The following is a 26,588-nucleotide window of genomic DNA, read 5'->3' as shown; positions in this document are numbered from 1 at the left end:
CCGTAGAAAGTAGTTCATATAAAGAAAAGGACAGGCTAGACCTTCCCAAGGCCAAAATTAATATTGACCAGAATTAACCTCCCTGGCGGTATGATTATGTCAGATTTTTGATGCTGAAAGTAGTACAATTGTTTCGCATGGAAGGGTAGTGTGCAGTGAATAGGGAGGTGGGATATCTGCCGCCGTCATATTATAGCTGTCCTTTCAGAAGTCACTACAGATGTCAAAGAGGCGTCATGGGATACATGCACTGGTTCAACTTCAAAGTCTATTCCAAATAATGTGCACCTGCTTTTGTTTCTACAAACAATTGTACTTGCTCTTGATCTGGCTGGGATGTTTTTGAGGGGACAGCAACCAAAGCTTTTGCTGTCATATTGCATAGCTATTGCATAGCTCCCAACTGTCCCTGATTTTGAGGGACTGTCCCTGAGTGTCACCGGTGCCCCCACACCTCTGGCCAAATGCGGTACTGCACCCCCCAGTGTCTTGAATCCTGTTCATCTTGCGAGACAACACTCGCAAAGTGAATCAGGATTTTTTTTTATATAGCTTGTATTACGAAACGCTCGTAAACCGTGTTACTCGCAATCTGAGGTTCCACTGTATTATAAATAAAGAGCATAGTGCCCAAAATCTCAGTATTATTGGTAAGTGATCAAATAGAACCAAGTAGATGACATCAAACAAGAAAAAAACATGAATATGGAGTCTTATGACTGTAATAATCATGAAAAAATTGTCCACAAATAAATACATCACAAAAAAGCCATGGTGTCCAACCGAATAAACCGCCACCATCTAGTTAATTGCAAACTCACCAAATTTAATGGCTGCCGTTACAGCAGCATGGATGCCTTAAACACATATGGAAATCCCTCTGGAGTTGTCGCAGTGGATCAATCCCGCAGATAGCTCTGGCCAGAGTCCAACTGACTCTTTGGGCTAGATTCACATAGATCAGCGGATCTTTAGATCCGCGTGATCTATGTGATTTAAGATCCGCTGCCGCAAGTTTGAGAGGCAAGTGGGTAATTCACAAACCACTTACCTCCAAACTTGCGGCGGCGGATCGTAAAACCCCCGGTGGAATTCAAATTCCGCTGCTAGGGGGAGTGTACTATTTAAATCAGGTGCGTCCCCGCGCCGATTTAAATGAGCATGCGCCGTCTGCGAAATTTCCCGGCGTGCATTGCTACCACTGACGTCGCTAGGACGTCAGTGGTTTCGGCGTGAGCGTAACTTGCGACGAGCGGGTTTCTAAATCGGCGTACGCAAACGACGTAAAAAAACAAAAATCAACGCGGGAATGACGGCTATACTTAACATTGGCTGCGCCTCATAGAAGCAGGGTTAAGTATACGCCGGGAAATCCGCTACGTAAACGCCGTAACAACACTGCGTCGGGCCCGCGTACGTTTGTGAATTGGCGTATCTTGCTGATTTACATATTATTCAGTGTAAATCAGCGAGAACGCCCCCCGCGGCCATTTTTAAAATGCAGTTAAGATCCGACGGTGTAACACAGTTACACCTGTCGGATCTTAGGCATATCTATGCGTAACTGATTCGGTGAATCAGTCGCATAGATACGACCGGCCTAAGTCAGGAGATACACCGTCGTATCTCTCTCTGAATCTGGCCCTTTGTGTATAGTGGGCAGGATGGTGGACGAGGTGTATGGAGACACAAATCACATGGTCTGCACACATCTGTCCTCCCCCAGTCTCCTCTCCACTCTCAGGCCCTTGATCTCCTCCCAGAATCCTCGCCTCTCCGCTCTCAGGCCCTTGATCTCCTCCCAGAATCCTCGCCTCTCCGCTCTCAGGCCCTTGATCTCCTCCCGGAATCCTCTGTTTTAGAGAAATTAGGAGCAGGGCCTCTAAAGCGATTCTTCGCCAGGCCCCCCCCCCCCCATTTTCTTCTTACCCAGCATACTGAGTGGTGTGTTATGCACATTTCAGATACTCGCCCCAACCTAGAGGATCTAGCGTTGAGATCCTCTTGTCTTCTGCCACTCGCGCTTCCATGTTGCTGGTGACGTCATAAAGTGGCTCCTGCTGATGGCATGCCCCCCCCCCTTCTTTCTAAATGAATGGCTATGCCTCCTAGGATATGTGACATGCAAGCACTGTGCACATCATTCACCTAGGTTAGTGATGTGCCTGGAGTGGGGCTGTAAGTTTTTCATTTAAAAAAAGGTTTAAAAAAAAGCCATTGTGAAATGACTATGTCTTACAGTGAAGCATTGAATGAGTATGTTTTACATCTTTAAATAAAGTACTATTTATCTATATCCTAGATCACAGAAAATTACTGCCTTCCCTAACTACAGTCTTTAGTAATCCGTTGTGCTTTTCATACTATGGCAAAAACAGTGATGCTATTATTCTGCTACCTTTCTCTTATGTAAAAGTAAATGCTTGTTACGCAAAAGCCTTTTACCTTAGTAGACCATGCATGTCATTCCCAGTATCTGACCTGTATTACAATAAACTACAGTAAACAGGTAAGCGCTAGTGTTGCTCACGAATATTCGCATTGCGAATATTCGACTCGAATATAGCATATTCGAGAAATCGCGCTATATTTCGAATTTCGCGGTGAATATTCGCAATTCCGAATATTCGCATTTTTTCAATTTGATTTTTAAAACAGATCACATCCTATCGACGTCTAAAAGCATTGCTGGTATGATTAGAGACCCTGGGCCGAGTAGCTAAGCTGAGGCGATCCTTTTATGTTGCCAAATTGAAAAAAAAAAAATTGCGATTTTTCGCTATTGCGAATGCGAAAATGATTGCGAATTTTCGATAACTGTGGTAGGAGAACTCTGATTGTCTCTGATGCAAAAGGGGGGGGGGCTTTGTGTATGTGTATGTTATGAATATTTGTATGTTTGATATTATTATTTTTTGTAAGAAGGAAAAAATTGCGCATACCTTAAAAAAGGGGAGAATACAGCAGCAACTAAAAAATGTTATACAACATAAATTAATACAAGACAGAAAATGGAGTCGCTCTACAAGAATAAAAAATATGTCTAGTGACAAGACATGTGGGCAAATTATAAAATAAGCAAGCGCAAATAACTTGTGAAATACACAGTGAAAAAATATATATAAAGAAATATAGTCCCAATAATAGAAAAATAATCTTTCATAAAAATGTCTTTGATATGTGAAGTGAAAAAAAGTCCAAAGCATGCAGCATGAACGTGTTCAATCTTCAAGGTGTTTGATTGACAAATGGCTGTGACAGATGGATAGAGTAAAGAATCACCACCAATGCAAAACACTTTTTATTTTCTATTGTAAAATATCACGAATATTCTGAGCCAATCAGAGTGCTCCTTCCGCATTTGCCGAATATTCGCAATTATTTTGTATTGTAAAATATCAAGAATATTCTGAGCCAATCAGAGTGCTCCTTCCGCATTTGCCGAATATTCGCAATTATTTTGTATTGTAAAATATCAAGAATATTCTGAGCCAATCAGAGTGCTCCTTCTGCATTTGCCGAATATTCGCAATTATTTTGTATTGTAAAATATCAAGAATATTCTGAGCCAATCAGAGTGCTCCTTCCGCATTTGCCGAATATTCGCAATTATTTTGTATTGTAAAATATCACGAATATTCTGAGCCAATCAGAGTGCTCCTACAGCATTTGTCGAAATTGCGCAATAAATATCGCATTCGCATGTTGCGATATTTCGATAAAATATCACGAATATTCTGAGCCAATCAGAGCGCTCCTCCAGCATTTCTCGAAATTGCGCAATAAATATCGCATTCGCATGTTGCGATATTTCGATAAAATATCACGAATATTCTGATCCAATCAGAGTGCTCCTACCGCAGTTATCAAAAAATCGCAATTATTTTCGCATTCGCAATAGCGAAAAATCGCAATCATTTAATTTCGATAAAATATCACGAATATTCGAATTTAGCGAATATATCTCGAATATTCGAATATATATTCGAGATATATCGCGAAATCGAATATGGCATATTCTGCTCAACACTAGTAAGCGCTGAGACTTGGGTATTCCTTCCTGCTGATTCTGAATGTAGAATGGAGAAATAAGGTCCAAATGACATGGATGCTTACAATAAAGGACTCCTATGGTGTATCTATAGGATCTAAATCTGAGAATGGCAGACAATTTTGGTTACTAAGAGTTATACCACCAAAATTCAAGAACCACTGGCCCAGATTCTTGTCCACTAGGCGTATCTCTGCGGCGGCGTAACGTATCCGATTTACGTTACGCCGCCGCAAGTTTTTCAGGCAAGTGCTTTATTCACAAAGCACTTGCCTGTAAAGTTGCGGCAGCGTATCGTAAATCACCCGGCGGAATTCAAATTCGGCGGGTAGGGGGCGTGTAACATTTAAATGAAGCGCGTCCCCGCGCCGAACGAACAGCGCATGCGCCGTCCGTAAAATATCCCAGTGTGCATTGCTACAAATGACGTCGCAAGGACGTCATTGGTTTCGACGTGAACGCAAATGACGTCCAGCCCCATTCACGGACGAATTACGCAAACGACAAAACTTTTTAAAATTTCGACGCGGGAACGACGACCATACTTAACATTGGCTGCGCCTCATATAGCAGGGGCAACTTTACGCTGGGAAAAGCCTAACGTAAACGTCGTAAATTTACTGCGTCGGCCGCGCGTACGTTCGGGAATTCGCGTATCTAGCTAATTTGCATACTCGACGCGGAAATCGACGGAAGCGCCACCTAGCGGGCAAAAAAAAATTGCAGTTTAAATCCGACGGCGTAAGAGACTTACTCCTGTCGGATCTAATGGATAGCTATGCGTAACTGATTCTAAGAATCAGTCGCATAGATACAACGGGCCAGATTAGGACTTACGACGGCATACATGGCGCTGCGCCGTCGTAAGTCCTTTGAGAATCTGGGCCACTGTTTATTTATACAACATTATAGACCAGGGTTAGAGCCGGTTCACACTGGGGCGACTTGGGATCCGACTTGAAGTCTCCTCAAGTCGTCCCAAGTCGCGCTGTCGAGAAAAACAATGCAAGCGAATGGGAGCGGTGTTAATACACACAACTCGAGTCGGTCCGACTTCAAAAGAAGTTCCTGTACTACTTCAATCCGACTTGTAGGCGATTTGTACCCATTGATTTCAATGGAAGTCGCCTCCAAGTCTGATCCAAGTCTGATCACTGTCTTAACTGAAGCGACTTTCCAGGAAGAGAACATACATTTCTCAGGCAAACCTCTCCCTTCCCCTCCCTCCCCTAGAGCTGATTGTTGTTTGATTGGCCACTGGAAAGTCTCCTGTCCTGGAGACGACTTTAAGTCGTGTTGTAAATCGCCCCAGATCGCCCTGTGGTTCATGCTCAAGTCGTGTCGGAGTCGCCTCTGAAAGTCGCGCTGGAAGTCGTGTCGCCCTAGTGTGAACCGACTCTTAGGCAACCTTAACCTCCCTGGCGGTATGATTATGTCAGATTTTTGATGCGGAAAGCGGAACATGGAAATTTGGCGTTTTATATTGTAGTCCTATAATTCTTAAAAATACCTCACTTAAATCTGTCCAAACAAGAGTCTAGTAGACATCCCGGGTATGATAAAGTTTTAAACACAAAATCATAAATTATAATACAGGGGTAGGCAACCCCCGGGACTGGTGCCGCAAGTGGCACTCAAATCCTCTTTTGCCAACACTCATCTCCCTCACCAAAAGCAGAGCAGTGCAGGGAAGTGTCAGTGAAACACTATATTTTCAGAAATACCCACGCTGCACTGAGGGGGAGTTACTGTGCCCCCACACATTGTAAAAGATGGGAAACATTGTTTGGTTCTCTAACTTTGCTGTAGCTGCAATTGTCAGCCTTTGTGATGGGGAAAAGATTGGTTGCAGTTCTGATAGTGGGGGGGGGGGGGGGCGGTCTCTGTTTCCAGGAGGAGGAGGACTGTCATTGGCCACTGCTAAAGCCAATCTACTGAACCCCTGTACTCTGTGTCCCTTTAAGCCACAGTCAGTATTTAGTGCAATGAAAATCACACCCAATTTGTGCTGCAGCACTTTTTTCTCAGCTGCGAGGGCCCAACTTATGATCCTGCACACAGGCCCACTGCTTTCAGAAAATGCCCCTGACCTGAGCTCATCACTGCGCATCCATTCCAGATGCTTGTATGTGACATCACATACATCACATACAAACACATGGGCTGGATGCAAGAGGTGAATCAGCAGGATGAGTGTGCCAAGACAGGTAGATGTGTCTCATCGCTGCTTCTTTCGACCACTCTGCATATCATGCATATCATAGATGAAAAGAGGGTACAGCGGTGGAGCAGATGAGCAGGAGGGTACAGCAGAGGGGAAAATGAGCAGAAGGGATTCAGAGGGGACAGAAGAGCAGGAGGGTACAAAGGTGGGGCAGATGTGCAGGAAGGTACAGTGGTGGAAGAGATGAGAATGGGCTTCAGCAGTGGGACAGAAAAGCAGGGCGGTACAGTGATGGGGCAGATGAGCAGGGGGAACAGAGGTGGGGCAGAAGAGCAGGGGGTATAGAGGCAAGACAGTTGTTTAGGAGGTATATTGGGGCATATGAGAAAGCGTGTTACAGTGGTGGGGCAGATGAGCAGATGGGTTCAGTGTTAGGACAGATTAAAAGGTGATTCAGTAGTGAGACAGAAGAGCATGGGGATACATCAGTGGAGCAGATGTGCAGGGGGTACTTTGATGGGGCAGATGAGCAGCGGGTTACAATGGTGGGACATAAGAGCAAGGGGGTACAGTGATGGGGCATATGTGCAGGAGGTACAGTAGTGGGAGGGATGAGAAGGGGGTTCAGCGGTGGGACAGAAAAGCAGGGGGGTACAGTGATGGGGTAGATGAGAAGGGGGTTACAATGGTGGGAAAGATAAGTAGGGGGGTTCAGTGTTGGGGCAGAAGAGCAGGGGGTACAGAGGTGGGGCAGATGTACAGGGGGGTACAGTGGCGGTGCAAAAGAGAAAGGAGGTACATTGGTGGGACAGATGAGCAGGGGAAACAGAGGTTGGACAGATGTGACAGATTAGCAGGGGAGGCAATGATCTGAGGTGTGAAGGTGCATGAATTGGGGCTGATCTGAGGCATGAGTGCAGGATGTTAATTTCTCACTACTACTACTAGTTTACAGCATTTACTATAAAAAATCCTTTTCGTGATTGAGAGTGTGAAGTTGAAATATTTTTGTTATAAAATCGTCACTCTCGATTTCTTTGAAAATATTTTTTGGCACACTGTGCTCAAAAAGGTTGCCTACCCCTGTAATATAATAAATAACTATAAATAATTATAACAAAGAATAATATAATAATAATAAAAATTATTCAATAATGTAATCAAATCAAAAACACTGAAATTTGCTCAGTTGCAGAATTGTCGCTGTCATTACTCTCAGTCTTTGATGACGAATTTCCCCACAAAGCGCTATCGCTCAATTCTGCAAGTGATTCTAATTTATTATCGCTGTTTTCTAGCTGGTCTAAAACCACTTTTGACGTAAACGGACACGTTTTGGTTGCTTTGGACAATCTCCAGTTTCCAGGCAGAAAGAACAGTTTTTATAATATAAAACTGCATGCAGGGCACTGGACAGACCACTAGGGACAAAGGGGATGGATGTGAAACTATTTGATAAAGTAATGTAATCTGTAAGATTACAGTGTACTGTATGTATACTGTGTTTTTCATTTTTTGAATTTGGTGCCAAGCTCCGTCCCCATGTGTCGCAACGCTCGCAGGGAATGGAGCTCGGCACTGTGAATCGACACGGCTCGCAGACACAGCGGGGAGGATATCGCAGGATCCAGGGGACAAGGTACGTAAGAGCTCTACATGGATCCTGCGATGCGATCCCGAGTGTGGCTTGGGATTACCGCTTTTGGTAATGAAAATTCACCCCTAGCCACACTCGGGAATACCGCTAGGAAGGTTAAAGAGGTGGAGATCTACCTTGACAACATGGGTGAAGTCAAAGATCGTCGAGCACAGTGTTGCCCAGTATCACCTCCTCTTACCTGATTTAAACCTCTGATTGCTATACTACCATGTTGCAATCGCGTGCATTGCACAGCAATCATTGATTTAAATTGGGTGGTGAGGAGGCACCATATTGCCTTCTCACTACCTGTCAAGCACACTTGAATCGCTTTTCAGAAGAGCAGCAGTGCCTGCTGCACTTGTGAATGAGCCCTTAGTTGCATTCCACAGGGGTCCCCTTAGGACTCATTCACACGTAAAGTTGGGGGGGGGGGGTGATAAAACCATGCTGTTGAGTTTACCGCCCCCAATCCCACGCCTTTTGCTCCTGAGGCAGCAGCCAAATGTTTACACATGTCTTAGCAGGAATTAAACCCCCTGTTGCTTTGGTGGGTGCAAAAGATAGAACGAGTACAGAAACTAGAAGCAAACATGGTGAAAGGTTTGGGGGATAAAACATATTGAGAGCGACTTCAGGAACTGTGGGCCAGATTCACGTAGAAGTGCGGCGGCGTAACGTATTGTAGTTACACCGCCGCAAGTTTTCATCGCAAGTGCCTGATTCACAAAGCACTTGCAATGAAAACCTACGCTGGCGGCCTCCGGCGTAAGCCCGCGTAATTCAAATGGGCGTGTGCCATTTAAATTAGGCGTGCTCCCGCGCCGGACCTACTGCGCATGCTCCGTTTTGAAATTCCCACCGTGCTTTGCGCGAAGTGACGTAATTTTTTCGAATGGCGACGTGCGTAGCGTACTTCCGTATTCCTGGACGTCTTACGCAAGAAATTTTTTTTTGAATTTTGACGCGGGAACGACGCCCATACTTTAACATGGGCTGTGTAAAGTTAGGGCACCAAAAACGACGACTAACTTTGCGACGGGAAACTAGACTAGCAGCGACGTAGCGAACGCGAAAAACCACCGTGGATCGCCGTAACTCCTAATTTGCATACCCGACGCTGGTTTACGACGCAAACTCCCCCCAACGGCGGCCGCGGTACTGCATCCTAAGATCCGACAGTGTAAAACAATTACACCTGTCGGATCTTAGGGCTATCTATGAGTAACTGATTCTATGAATCAGTCGCATATATACTCTGAGAGATACGACAGAGTATCTGAGATACTCCGTCGTATCTCCTTTGTGAATCTGGCCCTTAATCTGTACAGTCTGGAGGTGAGAAGGGAAAGGGTAGACATGATTGAAACCTTTATATACATCAATAAGGTCCAGGAGGGCAGGGGACAGGGGACACGACCTCGAACTAACTGGAAGAAAGTTTAAAACTAATCTTAGAAAGTATTATTTTACTGAAAGGGTGGTTGATGATTGGCAGACTATCAGCAGAGGTAGTGAGACAGTCAACATTAAATGGCTTCAAACATGCTTGTGATAAACATAGATCTATAGTCAGACAACAAAGTTAACAGAAAAAAAACAACAACCCCCCCCCAAAAAAAAGAAAAAAAATGGGCAGACTCAATGGACTACTAGTCTTTTTCTGCCATCACTTTCTATGTTTCTAATTCCGACCTATTCAAGTCAATTTGGCCCATTTTCCAGCCTCCCGTAACTGCATGCTTCTGCAGGGTCCAAGGGGTTAAAGCAGGTGGTGAGAAGGCTTCACTTCGCATGGGACCAGAGCCAGCACTACAGAGAAGGCATCAGCTTATGGGCCTCTTGCTCTCTACTACAGCTCCTACTTTACAAGTAGTTCCTTTGCATTGCAATAAGTTTGATGCTCTGGAATGGCGAGTCAGCAAGCCCAGACTGCAATCTACCAGTCACCTAGCCACGATCTACTGATAGATCATGATCTACAGGATGCTGACCCCTGTTATGGGCAAATTCACTAAACATTAAAAATGTAATAAATTGAAAAGTAAAAAAGTAACAACTGAATAAACCAAGATTCAAAAGCATTGGCCACAGTTGTTGCAAATACAGTTTATGCCAATGTACATGACGTCTTTATGCTATTCTTTTACAATTTAATCTTGGTGTAAAATTTTCCAGTCACAAGTTTACTGTAGTAGTTAAATAAAATCATGATCAAATTACCGCATGGACATCTCTGGTTACTCATGTACTATCTTCTTGGGAATTTGTGATTTGGAGTAAAGTCCACACCTGCCTGACCTTTGTGTAGTTTAAGGAAAGTCCCATATTATCAGGTCTAATTAATTCTGAATTTTGCTTTATAACAATGCCAAAGCCCAAGGTCTAAGTGCCGTATCTTCAGACCCATTATTTCCATGTAGAATGTGGAGGGGCCTCATCATGCATACATCAAGCGAGGCTCTGTGAAAGTTATTTAAATATTACATTTAATTTAATTTAATAATTTAAATTATGTTTTTTAGTTTAATAAATTACAGGTGACGCTATGTAATGATGTCTGCCTGATTTTGACTTTGCACTACATTTACATGAAAAAAAAAACAAAGAACGCGAACAACAGAAAAATTACTTTGGTGAATTTTCAATCCATCTAAATAGAAAAATAAAAACTTAATAAAAACATAATATACTGCAGCTTACCCATACATGGCTGCATTCGTTTTCCTCTTTGAAGTTTATTTTTGGCCCTTCTTTTCTTTTCTTTTTTTAAATCCTTTATTTTTACTAGATGATCCTGTAAAAAACATACTTCCTGCTCTTGGGTGGCTATGCACATTCACTTCACTGTATGTATGGAAGAATCCATGGTTGTCACATTAGGCAGCTCTTCTAATTTGGACCACAAATAACCTAGAAGGAAGGTGACATTGTTTTATATATCGGTTCAATTTGCTGGTAGATACAAGGCCATAAGAGCTGTGAAATATTGAATAGACTTTCTTAGGATTAAATATAGTAGAAAACACTGGTAATCCCCCCGAGGTGGTGAGCGGTCTGTGCATTGGTTTGTAGTTGTAGTGTTTTCTAGCACCCGAGCAAACATGTAGATAAGGGAAATCTTCAGCAAGGAATACATTGAATACATAGTTAAACTGAAGCTGCCCAAACCTTCTTGAGAGTGTATCTAAATCCTTGAGACATACTTATCTCTGTCCTATTGGTACTATCTCACATGCACAATGCCAGGTAGCTAGGTCTGTGTTACTGTTACTTAGTGCTCAACTTCCAGTATATTGGTAGGTGAACCTGTTTATTGCTGTAGCACTAACCCCGAAGGAGCTGCTGGTTTATATTTTGGGTTTTGCACGTTACCTCTAAGTTCGTTGTCCAGGGAAGAAAGTCCTTAGTAATTGCAATGTCCACACAAGATGTAAAACCTTCAACTGTTCGGTTTTATTTTTGCTGCATAAACTTGTGAAGGACGCAGAGAGTATAGAGAGAAGGGGAAGGTTCAGGGACGCGGTGCAGAATGCACACAAAGTATTCAAAGTTCCAATGTTCGCCACTCACTCCTGAGTGGGTATTGCTCACCCGGATAGACCCCTCTCACATGGCCTAGCAGCCGGAATGATGCACGGACAGTATGGAAACAATCTCTGCCACCGACATCTGAAAAACAGAAAAATGGATAGCCAGGAATCCTCTGCCACAGTATTTCAGTCCCAAACTTCCTGCCTTAAAGCAAAAGAGCCTTTAAGCCAAACCGGCAGGCTGTAAGACAAATTGCTTGGTCTCCTCCAGGGCAGGTCCTCCCCCGGTTTCCTTCGCTAAGAAGCTTCCCCCGCTTGGATGGAGAGCTTGGGATCCCTTGTAGAACAATATGCCCCAGCCAGCATAGCTGGGCCTACTAGATAGGAGCACAGCCTCAGACCAACGTGGTCCCGAGACTGGAATCACGCACACCCACCTCGCACCAGGAGGGCCACGAGGCGAAGGACCCCGAAAAACGGCGTCTGCCCTTAAGTACCCCTTCAAGGCATGCACAGCAGGGCACCACTCCCACTGGGTTGCTGCCGAGAAGGGTCACTCAACACACCATGGTTCGCCCGAATTCCAACATTTGCCTGAAGTGGTAACGCCACTTACAGGCAACAGGGGAAAATCTCTATCAAGCACAACCACAGCTAGAACAGAGGCTAATTTACATAGAATTAGCAAAGTCTGATCACAACTATTGGCTCAGACACCCCTAAATTTACAATAGCGCCCGACTTGCAATATAACCTATATGCAGCTATTGTTATATTACTTAACCCTGTCCCTTCTGGTCCAGGATTCTAAAGAGCCAGGTTAGGCATCCAACGGGCACTCCTGGTAGTTAGAGGTCCAGTTGCATGGAAGATAGCTACTAGGGACCAGAGTAGATTGGCTAACTCCGAGTTCCAGTGCCACACCACATTTTCTGCTGGCGAAAAGCTGGGTTCAAGGCTGGTTGGAGAATGGCTGGAGGGTCTCCTCATCACTACAAAAAATGTCTTCAGGTCTTTGACACCAAGACAAATGCCATATCATGATCATCCGCAGGGGTCCCTGCAACTGGAATTTGCTGCGATGTTAATCTGGAGCACTGTACCTGCAGCTTTAGTGCAATATCCTGTTTGGGGTTATTTCTCATAACCTCATCACCACCACCATCACAAGAATAGCAGCAGAGATCCAATAGGTGGGATAGAATTTATGAACACTCTCTAGTAAAAATAAATTAGGGTATGCACCCTTTATATATAAAATGTGTTTTAAACTTTTGCAGCAATACCATTTCTTCTAATATATATTTACATAATATATCTTATTAAATTTGAAAACAGCTTGTGCAAATACTTGAAACGTGAAAATAAATACACTTTAACAGAAAGCATTTGACTTTCATGTAGGGTGTGTGCCCCAACTGAGTTTAACCCTTTCTGGACCCCCCCCACCGTCGTTTTACGTCGCTAATTTGAAGAGGAATACCATTGTTATGGCAACAGCTAGCCACCCTAACCCCAGTATCCTCTTCTTCAGTGGGCGGTCCACTTTCAGATAAAAGTGGTCCCTGAGAGATCACTTTTATCGGTGGCGGGAGAGGCCCCCCTCCCGCCGCTCTCCGGTGCCCTCTGCCGCTTACCGGAGCCGTCGGTAGCGGCGGAGGCAATCGGGTCCTTATTCCTGCTTGGCATGGAGATGAGTGAGGGGAAGATGCCACCCGTCTCCATATCATTGCAGGACGGAAGTGACGTCAAAACGTCACTTCCGCTCAATGCTCTTATAGAGTCTTTTTTTTTAATGACATTTCATTTTATTTTTATTTTTTATTGCATTTTAGTGTAAATATGAGATCCTTGTAAAAGGAATAAAAGTGACAATTTAAAAAAAAAACAATAGTGTAAAAAATAAAAGGTAAAATAAATAACTAAAAAAAATTAAAACATTTTTTAAACGTGCCCTGTTCCGCCAAGCTCACGTGCAGAAGCTAACACATACGCGAGCAGCGACTGCAAATATGAAAACATTGTTCAAACCACACATGTGAGGTATCGCCGCGATCGTTAGAGTGAGAGCAATAATTATAGCCTTAGATCTCCTCTGTAACTCAAAACATGCAACCTGTAGAACTTTTAAAATTTGCCTATGAAGATTTTTAAGGGTAAATGTTTTTCGCCCTTTCCACGAGCAGGCACAATTTTGAAGCATGAAATGTTGGATATCAATTTACTCAGCGTAACATTATCTTGCACAATATACAAAATAATTGGGCCAACTTTACTGCTGTCTTAATTTTTTATTAACAATTTTTCCCAAAAAAGTGTGCTTGTAAGACCGCTGCTCAAATACGGTGTGATAGAAAGTATTGCAATGACCACCATTTTATTCTCTAGGGTGTTAGAAAAAATATATATATATAATGTTTGGGGGTTCTAAGTAATTTTCTAGCACATTTTTTTTATGTTTTTAACTTGTAAACACCAAATCTCAGAAAGAGGCTCGGTCCTTAAGTAGTTAAAGAAGAAAACCAGGATTAATCTACAGCCAACCAGAATTGTCAGTTCCATAGATGTATATAGGGTTATTGAGTTCACCATATTGCAGCATGAAGAAGACATTTCAGAATCTCTGGATAGAGGACACTGTAATGAAGCAAGTGTAAAGCAGGTTATTACACTCACATCACCCAGAGTCAGAGAACTTCTAATTCTGGAGCCCTTCTTTAATCACCTCAATACTGGGCACTTTCACCCCCTTCCTGCCCAAGCCATTTTCAGCTTTCAGCGCTGTCACATTTTGAACAACAATTGCGCGGTCATGCAATACTGTACCCAACTGAAATTTGTATTATTCTTTCCCCACAAATATAGATTTCTTTTGGTGGTATTTGATCACCTCTGCGTTTTTTATTTTTTGCTCTATAAACAAAAGAAGAATGACAGTTTTGAAAAAAAAAAACAATATTTAATACTTTTTGCTTTAATAAATATCCCCCAAAAATATATAAAAAAGTTTTGGCCGATGTCTATTCTTCTACATATTTTTGGTAACAAAAAATCGCAACAAGCGTATATTGATTGGTTTGCGCAAAAGTTATAGCGGCTATAAAATAGGGGATAGATTTATAGCATTTTTTTTTTCACTAGTAATGGCAGCGATCAGTGATTTTTATCGTGACTGCGATATTGTGGCGGACACATCGGACACTTTTGACACTATTTTGGGACTATTCGCATTTATACAGCGAACAGTGATATAAATATGCACTGATTACTGTGTAAATGTGACTGGCAGGGAAGGGGTTAACACTAGGGGGCGATCGAGGGGTTAAATGTGTACCCAAGTGAGTGATTCTAACTGTAGGGGGAGGGGACTGACTAAGGGAGGTGACCGATCGGTGTCCCTATGTACAAGGGACACAGCATAGGTCTCCTCTCCCTGACAGGACGTGTTTACACACAGAGATCCATGGTCCTGCTCAGTTACTGGGCAATTACTGGGTGCCCGGCGGACATCGTGGCAGCCGGGCACGTGTATCGGGTTCCCAGTGATGTGGCACGCGCGCCCCCTAGTGGCTCGGGAAGGTGAGGACGTCATATGACGTCCTCCCAGCTAGTGGTCAAATGCACCATTTTTAGAAATATCTATAAACTTTCTTGTGAAAAAAAAAAAAGAAATATCTATAAACATACCACAAACATTAATTTTCTTGTGAACTTTTTACAAGCATATCTTTATTTCCTGGAATTAATTGTATTATACATTCTATTATATATCATTCTTTTTCAATTATGATTGCTTTTTGTTCCATGATTTCACCAAGGGAATCTAAAGCCTGAGGCTGACTCTTTTCTAAGTCTCATAACCCTGTTGTTTGGACAGGTCCAAGGCCAGGTACCACAGATAACATATACATGGACATGTCAGGTGTATTAATTTCCTTGTGATGGGAGACTGGGTTCTTCAGTAGCAGTTCAGGTATTGCAGAGCTCAGTGAGTACAGAACTAGTGTGCACATGGTGAGCCAAGCACCCTCCCTTCTACAGGGAAAATTCTACTGTCAGGTGCTGAATGAGCCAGCCTCCCTGAGATCAGCATGGAGCACGCACTGATAAGCCACAGGGAGCAAGTAACTTATCATCTCCTTGATTGTAAAGTGCTGATGGGGAAGATTGGGAGTAAGGAGTCAGGTAGGAAAGGCAGTGCTAAAGGGTAAAGGGGAGGGGTACCATAGTGCGACCTGGGTGCGTAGGTACACCTCTCATCCTGTATAAAAGTGCTGAAATCCTTGGTACCTGCATCCCAACTCCCAGCACCTCACCTCTCCTTTCCCTGCTTCCTCTACCACAGGATCAAAAGGTAAGACATCACTTATTACAATAATTATAGTCTTTACCTGTACATGAGCATAATACTTTCATTGATTCATGATATGAATTGATTATAGCGCTTTATTTAATGTCAGCATAATAAATAAAAGCATAGATAAAATTGTTATGAAAGTCATATATATAAAGGTTATTTCTGGTTGTTTTTTTTGTATTTTTTGCTTTTAAATGCCAAACACTTCTACAACAGCACAAAACACTAAAATGTATTTGGAGCTACAAATAAAATAGTTTACATTTTTACCTTGATCTGATTAAAAAACAGGGATATTTTCATTAAGTTTTTACAAATAGAACTCTCCCTGGATATGATTTAAAGATTAGTCCTTATTCATGTTATGAATTGCTTATGGTGCTTTATTTGATGTCAGCATAATACATAAAAGCATAGATAAAAATGTTTTTAAATAATTTTCAGAGGCACTGCATCACTGCCACACCGTTAGATCCTGTTTTAGAAGACGAAATTGCTTCATTATACCATCTATATAATTTGAGGTTTTTTTTTTTTAGGTCACACACTTCTTTAGCAGTACCAAATAATAAAATATATTTTGAAATAAATATATAACACTTTAAGGCCCCATGTACACTAATGCTGCTAAACGGACATTCAGAGGCAGTTGGACACTAAACGCGGCTAAACGCGGTAATCCACGTTTAGCAGCGTTTCGTTTATAGGTGTTTTTTTGTTTTTGGCCATTAAAAAAAATATATATATATATTTTTTTTTAAACGCTTCTAAATGCAAACGCGGCACAAACGCCACTAAACGTAGCATGTAAATGCGGCAAAACAGACGTGGGTTACTATCTGTCAAGTTAAATCGTTCAGGAGCAGTTGTAAAAACGTCCCGTGTACATGAAGCCTTATTCTCAGTATTCAAAATCAGGCACATGGAGAATAGTTTTTTTTAGACATAGCGCTGTCCCTGGATATCAGTTGTAATTTATGCCTTTTTTATTGATTCATGTTATGAATTGAATATGGTTCTTCATTTGATATCTACTTAATAAATAAAAGTTCAGATAAAAACGATTTAAAATAAATTCAAGGGACACTGCACCGCTGGTACATTGTTACATACTGTTCTAGAGGACAAGGGAAACCAAGGTGTATAAACTTCTATTTAGTTTGTGCCAAATAATTAAATAATACTCATTCTCACTACACACTTTGCAATTAAAATTTTAACAAGAAGCAAAAGTGCAAATACTAATTGTTGCTCTGCTGACAGCAATGTGTAGACAATGGTAACCCCTAACAAACACACAATCAATCAAATACAACAACTTTATTTGTTCTGACAGCTCTTACCTAATCTTAAGTTCCTATGAACAATTGTACTCTATAAATTAATAACATTAGCATTAAATACTTTTTAATGTGTTACTTTTATATTCAGTTCATGGGTATAATTATTTTAGGTTGATTGAAGAATTAGCAAATTTGGTTGGTACAGTGTGCTCACATTGTATTTGGAAATTTCCACACTGTTGAGCAAATTAGTATAAAGGATTGGAAGTGATTGTATTTAAAGTGTCCCTGCCTGGCGTGAACCTGTTGCTTCATTGCATAGTAATGTTCTGTTATCTGCCCCAGTGTTCTCATTTTCCACATTCCTGATGTGCATCAGAGCAGCAGACAAGACAAGGCCACTGTTTATTTAATTCACCTATGATGTGAGCCGAAGTTTTAGTCCTTCAAGCATTTTTTTTCTTTTTTTAAAGAAGCTAATTTTAGACTTTTGGTGCTCGTTTAATTTCCTGATTAGGCACAGGGGATGAAGAATGTTTAACAAGTCAAAACCATTGACTAAATGTTATAGACCAAAGGTAAATGTTGGCAGATTTACTATCTCTGCTGATAACATTTACTGCTACTGTAATTTTATTTTTAAACAAATCAGTGTATAGATCTTGAGATTTAACATAATTTCCAGGAAATCTTGTTATAGAATGGGATGACTATAGATCATGGAAAGCAAGAAAATATGTCAAGAGACTTAGGCCCCGTACACACGTCCGAGAAACTCGACGGGCAAAACACATCGTTTTGCTCGTCGAGTTCCTTGTGAAGCCGCCGAGGATCTCGGCGAGCCAAGTTTCCCCATTGACTAACGAGGAAATAGAGAACATGTTCTCTATTTGGCTCGACGAGTTCCTCTTCGGTTTCCTCGGCCAAAACTGTACACACGACCGGGTTTCTCGGCAGAATACGGCTCCGATCGAGTTTCTGGCTGAATTCTGCCGAGAAACTCGGTCGTGTGTACGGGGCCTCAAAGTGTTCCCCTTTCCTGATCACATTCACCTGAAAATGCTATTTGCTTTGAAGTATTTTGAGTCACTTATTTGAATATGACATCAAGACAACTAGCATTTTCAAAAAGAGGTCTACAATGTCATCCCTATAATTGTCTCCTGATGGATTTTGAGTCAAAAGGTTCAAATTTTAACACATTTAATACAAAGGTTTTTTTTCTCCATGTCTTTCTTACATCGCAGACAAGCCAAAAACGTCTGCTGAAAGCAACTTTTATCTGGCTCCCAAATATTAACTCCTTTAGGAACACTTGTTTAGCTTTACTGACACAGACAAGCCTGAGATAGAAGCAGTAAAGTGCTAGGGGGGGGGGGGGACAGGTAAGGTGGAATATGATAGAGTCACTTTTGCTTTGAAAAGCCATGATTGGTAAAAAAAAAAAATAATGTTTAAAAAATGTGATTAGGGTAATTCTTTATAACCGTCACACCCAATTTTCAAATGATAGAACCAAGAGTAGAACTGGGATTGTGCATTTAGCACCAGAACCAATGCTAAATCAAGACTGAAGCCCCATACACACTATGGCCTCGTACACACGACAGAGTTTCTTGGCAGAATTCAGCGAGAAACTCGGTCAGAGCCGGATTCTGACGAGAAACTCTGTCGTGTGTACACTTTCAGCCCGATGGAGCCGCCGAGGAACTCGTCGAGAAAATAGAGAACATGTTCTCTATTTCCTCGTTGTTCTATGGGAGAACTCGGCCCACCGAGCTCCTCGGCGGCTCCAGGACTGAACACGCCGAGGAACTCGATGTGTTTGGCACGTCGAGTTCCTCGGCCGTGTGTACGGGGCTTCTCAGTTTTCCTGCAGGTTTTTCTCTTCAGGTTTACCAAAACCATCTAATATGAGGTCAAACCTTAAGAGTTTCAATTTGTATGTAATCAGGCAGGCCCTTGCACTACATGGTTTTGGTAAACCTGAAGAGAAAAACCTGCAGGAAAACTGATAGGCCCGGATTCACAAAGCATTTACGCCGACGTATCTCAAGATACGCCTAAAAATAGGCTTCATCCCGCCGATGTAACTTGCCTACGCCGGCGTAGCGTGGGCGCATATTTAGGCTGGACGCATGGTGGCGCTCCCATTGATCAGCCATTCAAATATGCAAATGAGGAAAATACGGCGATTCAAGAACGTATGTGCGCCCGACGCAGGCTATGAGTGGTGTGCGTAAGTTGTATGTCCGGCATAAAGTTAAGCCCCATAAAGGAGGTGTAACCCAGCAGCAGACATGCAAAAGTCTGCACCAAGGAATACAAGCCGGCATATTTTACGTAGTTTACGATGGACGTGAGTCTGGCTGGGCATAGGATACGTTCATGGCGTAGGCAGTGATCCCGCGTATCTTAGGCAGTTGTTTCGACGTGGTTGTGAGCATGCGCAGGGGGATGCGTCCACGGCACGACGCATGCGCAGTTCTTTAAATGTACTTGTCTGGCGCTCGGACCATCATTTGCATGGGGTCACGCCTCATTTGCATGGGTTTGCATGGGTCAAGCCCACTTCCACCTACGCCGGCCTGTGCCTTCAAAATCTACGCCACACTGACGCAGCGTGGGGAGCAATAGCTTACTGAATGCAGTGCTTGCCTCTCTGCGCTGCGTCGGCGTAGCGCACAGGGGGACGCGCTGCGGCGGCGTAATGTGCGCCTGCTGTCTGTGAATCCGGGCCATAGTGTGTATGGGGCTTGAGAAAAAAAAGTGACTGTCTAGGCCAATAGGAAATAACAGGTTTCTTTTACAATATCGCTTTTTTTGCAAATACGATTTGCTTAGACTTAAAAAATGATAAAGCTTATGTAATTTGATTATATATTCCACGTTTATTTAATTTACAATAATTGCCTTCCAGTACTTGACTCCAGCCATAAACATGGATAAAAAGGTACTTTGGAGTTTAATGGTGAAGGATAGCGCTTTAATTTGCAGAGCGCATTGCTTGTATTGCTAGAGTTTGCTTTGCTTCTTTATGGTGAAGGGGCTGTGCTGTTTATGTATATAGGAAGAGCTGCACAAGGGCCATATTGTCCTAAAGGAGAGCTTAAATCATGTGAACACTTGCTTTGCTGGTGCAGTAGTGCTGTTCATTTTTATATGTTGCAATGTTATAATATTTAAATGCTTAAAACAATTACTTGAGTGAACAATCCGCCATAACGTTTATAATATAATAAAAGAGTTAAAGAATACCTGTACCTTTAATGTTACAACTTAAAAATATAAATATACCTAACAAGTACATATAGGCAGTACCCAGCCTCAAGCCGAACTTGGACTGGCCATAAATTTTGTTAACAAAAATAAATTCAAAGGGTAAGAAACAATTGCAACATTTAGGCTCCATTCACACCTAGGCGACAAAACGCCCGACGCCCGATGCTCGATACGCTGGAGGGGCGAATTTCCATTGCTGTCTATGAGATGGTTCACATCTCACGCCGAACGCCGAAACGCTGTACGCCTGCCGCCTGAAAACAAGTCCCGGACCCTTTTTTTCAGGCAGCATTGGCGTTCGGCCATAGACAGCAATGGAAATGATTTGTGAAAAAAAAAAAGTTACACAAATCGCGGCAAAATACGCCGCATACACAATGTGAATGCAGCCTTAGGGTACGAAAAAGTGGTAGGCTGGAAAACTTGAGGAGCCAAGCACAAGAAAAACAAATTATTGGCCGTATAAATACTCACATCTCCTAATACTTAGTGTATATGGGTGAACAGCAACCAGGTGTCCTCAGTGACCACCAAAATAAACATTAAATCTGAAGGGTTGCAGCACAGAGAGCCTACATTATTGTCCATGAATTGCAGCAATGTTTCAATCATCCTTGCCATTTATCAAGCTTAATACTGAAGCTTGTGTAACCATTTAGTAATGGAAAGCCATTGGTGTAACATGCACATGCACAGCATTCTTCAGTACACAAAGTGTAGCAACCCCTAGCAGACATTTCGAAATTGTGCCTGAACAGGTATAATAAATATACCTACAAATGTAAAGCCTCGTACACATGACCGAGGAACTCGACAGGCGAAACACATCGTTTTCCTCGTCGAGTTCCTTGTTAGGCTGTCGAGGAACTCGACAAGGCAAGTTTCTCCATTCCCGTCGAGGAAATAGAGAACTTGCTCTCTTTTTGGCTCGTCGAGTTTCTCGAAAGTTTCCTCGACGAAAATGTACACATGACCGGTTTCCACGGCAAAAAAATATCTCCCAGCAAGTTTCTTGCTGGTTTTTGCCGAGAAACTTGGTCGTGTGTACGAGGCCTCAGGGTTTGCCTTAGTTTGCTGGCGTTTTCTTACATTCATCACTTTTTCTTTTTGCATTGTTTTTATAAGTTATCTCCTCTCTGCTCTATAAATTCTCAGAACCTAGAGGTGATGTTGGTACTGACGAAACTTCCACTCCCAGCTATTTTATAGTGATCACCTGACTGTAATGAGAGTTGTTGTCTAACCCAAACAATTAACTACTCAATCTTACACCCAATAACTTGTATTGCCCGGTGATTTAGTGCATGTAGTACAGTAAAAATGTTCCCACGTACTCCTTCAATGTGCTTTAATTGTATGCCAGGTAAAAAAGAGTTAAGCTGGAGATAGGATTGCCAACTCATCCCTTTAAACCGAAACACATATACGTACACAGGTTCTGAGGCTAATTTAATGCAGAGAAGGCATCAAGTGAGTTTCATTACCACCTTAATCAGCCACAGAGCCTGTGTAATTCATATGCGTTCAGTTTTAAAGGGATGAGGTGGCAACCCAAGGTGGAGATAATAATTATAAATAAGTGGATCAGCAGGTTGAGTAGGATTGACTTGCTGGAAATGGCACAGGATAAACATTGATGATAGAAAAGATTCAGTGTATGTCTATGTAGGCAGGTCTTGGCATTGTCCTCTATACAATTCTCTCCCTTGTTTGGAAAATCTGTGAGCACATCATAGGATATACTTTGTAGAATAATACATGCAATGAGCATAGTGACTGCACCACAAGACTCAGTGAGGTTTATTTATTAAAACTGGAGAGTGCAAAATCAGGTAGAGCTCTGCATAGAAACCAATCAGCTTCCAGGTTTTAGTCATTGAACAAGCTGAAGTTAGAAGCTAATTGGTTACCATAGTTACATAGTTAGTCAGGTTGAAAAAAGACTCAAGTCCATCCAGTTCAACCATAAAAAAAAAATAATAATAATATCATACAATCCCATATACCCAATTCTATACCCACAGTTGATCCAGAGGAAGGCGAAAAACCCCAGCATGATTCAATTTGCTACAGCAGGGGAAAAAAATCCTTTCTGATTCCCTAAGAGGCAATCGGATTTTCCATGTAAAGCTGCACCAGATTTTGCACGTTACAGTTTTAGTAAATCAACCCTGATATCATTATCTGAATAGGCCATAGACCTCAGAAGCTTGTCAGGCCTCGTACACACGACCAAGTTTCTCGGCAAAAAACAGAAAGAAACTTGCTGGGAGAAATTTTTTTGCCGAGGAAATCGGTCATGTGTACATTTTCGTACATTTTCGTAGAGGAAACTGTCGAGAGCATGTTCTCTATTTCCTTGACGGGAATGGAGATAATTGGCTTGTCGAGTTCCTTGACAGCCTAACAAGGAACTCGACGAGGAAAACGATGTGTTTCGCCCGTCGAGTTTCTTGGTCGTGTGTACGAGGCTTCACTCTTGTTTTTTTTTTTATCTTCTCACTCATTTGGGCAAATTTAGATTATGTGCCTCGCTTTCTAATTTACTTTAAGGGCCAGTTCACACCAGACGCAGTTCCGTGTGCTTTTTTGTGCACAAAATGCATGCACAGTGTTTTCCATGTATTCCAAAGGCTCTAGTTGGCTCTAGTTCACACCATGCAGTCAGTTTCTGCACCGGAAACTGACTGCATGGTGTGAACTAGAGCCATTGGAATACATGGAAAACACTGTGCATGCATTTTTAGTGCAGAAAAAATGCACACAAAACTGTACGGAACTGCGTCTGGTGTGAACTGACCCTAATGGTGCATTTTCTGTGAGCACACAAGCTCCTGTCCATACTCCACCTTTTATGTGCTAAATAGTTGTATATCATGTATTTATGAAACTGTTTTCTGTTTTTTTGACTAGTATGCTTACACATGGACAAAGATATGTGGTGGCTCCATAAATTTGGACATGTGTGCATTAGAAGCTGTTTTTTAATGCTGGTATCTGGAACAGTTGTGCAGTTCACCAGGTTTCTGGATTCCCCCCCCCCCCCCCCAAAAAAAAAAACTTTATAGAACCTAATTTCTGACATCAAGGAACATTATTAATAAACATACATCTGGCCAACGATTCTCTTTTTCTCAATAAAAACTAATAATTGCTATTTAGTTGCACAAATATGTTCCTGCATCATAGAATCTTGCCATGCAGTACTTATTCAGTATTCCAGATGCTTAGGGGTTCTCAGTATTGCTTGTCTAGTCCAAATTTCCACTGCCCAGTCTGGAGAAGAGACACTTGAATCTGTGACATTGCTTGTTTTTAGGGTGTGTGTGTGAATTTTACTAGGTCACAAGTTCTTAATCATAAACTGTATAATAATGTGCTAATGCAAAAGAAAATGAAAAACACTGATCAATACATGAAAAATAAAGTCCTACGGTATATTCTTGTCCCGTGTTTGCTAGTACACACACATCAGTAGCTCACAGGCTGTTGTGAAAGACATAGTGACACCAGGAACTCTGTGTGACAAGTCAATAAATCAGGACACTCTATAGCTTATTGTGTGCTCAGAACTCATTAACTTTATAATACAAAGTCTTCTTTGAGAGAATGTAACCATTGTATAAAGGCCATCACATTACCTGATGTACTTTAGAAGTCTGTTCCAGTAAAACAAACACAGATACAGACATTTGGGAATTTCAGAATGAGATTTTGGGAGGAAATGACTTGTGCTAAAATTCCCCTCTTTGGGTCTCAGCTTGAATAAAAAAATGCCAAACCATTGTTGTACACGTGAAAAGGTAAATAAACTAAACATTTGAAAAAATATGGTAGAGAGTTGGCCAGGGAAACCAAAGCAGCATATTGGACACAGAAATATTGTTCCACTTTAGGCAGAGATTTGGTTACTACCTGTAATGGTTGGATTCCATGATTCAAAGAGGAAAGAGTCTTCGTTATGTTAAATGATAATGCGCAACGAGCATTTACAAGAACCAATCACAATGCAACTAAAATTGTTCTACCAGCTGCATACTAAAAGGTGAAGAAATGCTTTTGGTACATGTGGTAGCTGTTGTTTGCACACCATTATTGCTTGGATGCTGCTTTATTGAATAAGCTTGTTGATGTGAACAGGATCTTTGACAAAAAGCTGCTGGGTCGCTGCATCCTACTGATAGAAAGCTTGTATGCTTTTAATCTAAAAATCCCTGCCAGCATTTTCACTTATAAATTGTATTGTTTCCAGAAAATGGCTCCCTTTCCGGAATTCCAGAACCATATTGCTGATGATCTCGATGATGTCAAAAAACAGACGGATATGTCCCTGAATGGCAATACATTCCTTCCACCTGGTAAGTACTATACCTCCAACAAAGTGCCCTGTTAACCACTTAAGCCCCGGACCAATATGCTGCCTAAAGACCCAAGGGGTTTTTACAGTTCGGGACTGCGTCGCTTTAACAGACAATTGCGCGGTCGTGCGACGTGGCTCCCAAACAAAATTGGCGTCCTTTTTTCCCCACAAATAGAGCTTTCTTTTGGTGGTATTTGATCACCTCTGCATTTTTTATTTTTTGCGCTATAAACAAAAATAGAGCGACAATTTTGAAAAAAATTCAATATTTTTTACTTTTTGCTATAATAAATATCCCCCAAAAACATATATAAAAAAAAAAAATTTCCTCAGTTTAGGCCGATACGTATTCTTCTACCTATTTTTGGTAAAAAAAAATCGCAATAATCGTTTATCGGTTTGTTTGCACAAAATTTATAGCGTTTACAAAATAGGGGATGGTTTTATTGCATTTTCATTTTTTTTTTTTTTTTTACTACTAATGGCGGCGATCAGCGATTTTTTTCGTTACTGCGACATTATGGCGAACACTTCGGACAATTTTGACACATTTTTGGGACAATTGTCATTTTCACAGCAAAAAATGCATTTAAATTGCATTCTTTATTGTGAAAATGACAGTTGCAGTTTGGGAGTTAAACACAGGGGGCGCTGTAACATTTAGGGTTCAGTGTGTGTGTGTTTACAACAGTAGGGGGGTGTGGCTGTAGGATTGACATCATCGATCGAGTCTCCCTAATAAAAGGGATCACTCGATCGATGTGCCGCCATAGTGAAGCACGGGGAAGCCGTGTTTACACACGGCTCTCCCCGTTCTTCAGCTCCGGGGAGCGATCGCGATGGAGCGGCTATAAACGAATAGCCGCGCCGTTGTCCCGGATCGCTCCCCAAGGCTTGCCGACCGCCGCATGTACCGGGGGGGGGGTCCCGATCGGACCCCCCAACCGCGTCAAGCAGAGGACGTATAGGTACGTTGATGTGCCTGTCCATGCCATTCTGCTGACGTATATTTAAAGGAGGAGGTCGGCAAGTGGTTAAAGAAGAACTTTAGTTTAAACAAAACCTTGCTGAGAATTCCAATGACTTGGCCATTTTGATTTCTAAATATAACCCAATAAGAGCTAGAATAAGTGCCAATATACAAATTAGATGACCCCTCAAGCCATAATAATGTGTTGTCAGTGACTGTCCTTCTGTAAAATATTTGAGAGTTACTTAATGCCTTCATTGCACAGCAGGCCCATAAGGAATGCTTGAGCCATAGAGAGAAAAGATTTGACATAGAGAGAAAAGATTTGACATAGAGAGACAGTTTCGTTGCTCCGTCAAATCTTTTTTTTTTCTTAAAGATTCTGTTGAATCTTTTTTTTTTTTTTTCTTAGAACATTGGACAGACACCATAAGCCTTCAATGACAGATTCGACCTTAATCAATTTGGATTTTCAGACGAATGCATTTTTTTAACGAAAATCAAAATAAATAAAAACTAATTCAGGAGTAACTAAATACATTTATTTTTCGATTGAAAATGAAATTATAAGACAAAATATTTCAGTGTGCACATGTCTAGTAGACACCACTGCTTACAGGTCCCTGTGCGAGCGGCTGCACTCCTGCTTATTGAACACAGGAGGTCGGCTGCTCAGTACAGGCACTATATAGCGAATGCTCTACATTTTCTGAATGAATGCAAAGCATTCTCTGATTGGGCGAGGCAGGGTGGTGATGTCACACTCTCCACCTGGTTTAATCAAAGAATGCGTTGCATCTATTCACAAAATATTTTATATATGCTTTGCATTGTGCTGAGCAGCCAACCTCCAGTGCTTAGGCCAGTCGCTCAGCATGGGACCCGGAAGCAAGTGGAGATAAGTGGAGTAGTGGGTATCTACTTCAGTGATTTCCAGCTTCAAGGGGCA

General features: G+C 41.9%; 1 protein-coding gene across 2 annotated transcripts in view; it reads left to right on the top strand.

The window, feature by feature from the left end:
* The first annotated feature begins 15,469 nt into the window (after positions 1 to 15,469).
* Positions 15,470 to 26,588, top strand: part of SLC34A2 (solute carrier family 34 member 2) — a 28,897-nt gene continuing 17,778 nt past the window's right edge. Inside the window, exons 1-3 of one of the 2 annotated variants that reach the window (XM_040335165.1) lie at positions 15,470 to 15,741; positions 19,948 to 19,980; positions 24,562 to 24,667. In XM_040335165.1, the coding sequence (XP_040191099.1) occupies positions 19,969 to 19,980; positions 24,562 to 24,667 (118 nt within the window). In that variant the 5' untranslated portion in view covers positions 15,470 to 15,741; positions 19,948 to 19,968. The remainder of the gene's footprint in view (positions 15,742 to 19,947; positions 19,981 to 24,561; positions 24,668 to 26,588) is intronic. The other variant, XM_040335166.1, reaches the window with a different exon arrangement.

The sequence above is a fragment of the Rana temporaria genome, chromosome 1 (genome assembly GCF_905171775.1).
Source record: "Rana temporaria chromosome 1, aRanTem1.1, whole genome shotgun sequence".
NCBI lineage: Eukaryota > Metazoa > Chordata > Amphibia > Anura > Ranidae > Rana > Rana temporaria.
Note: the sequence above shows the minus strand (reverse complement) of the source record. Positions and strands in the feature narration are given on the sequence as shown.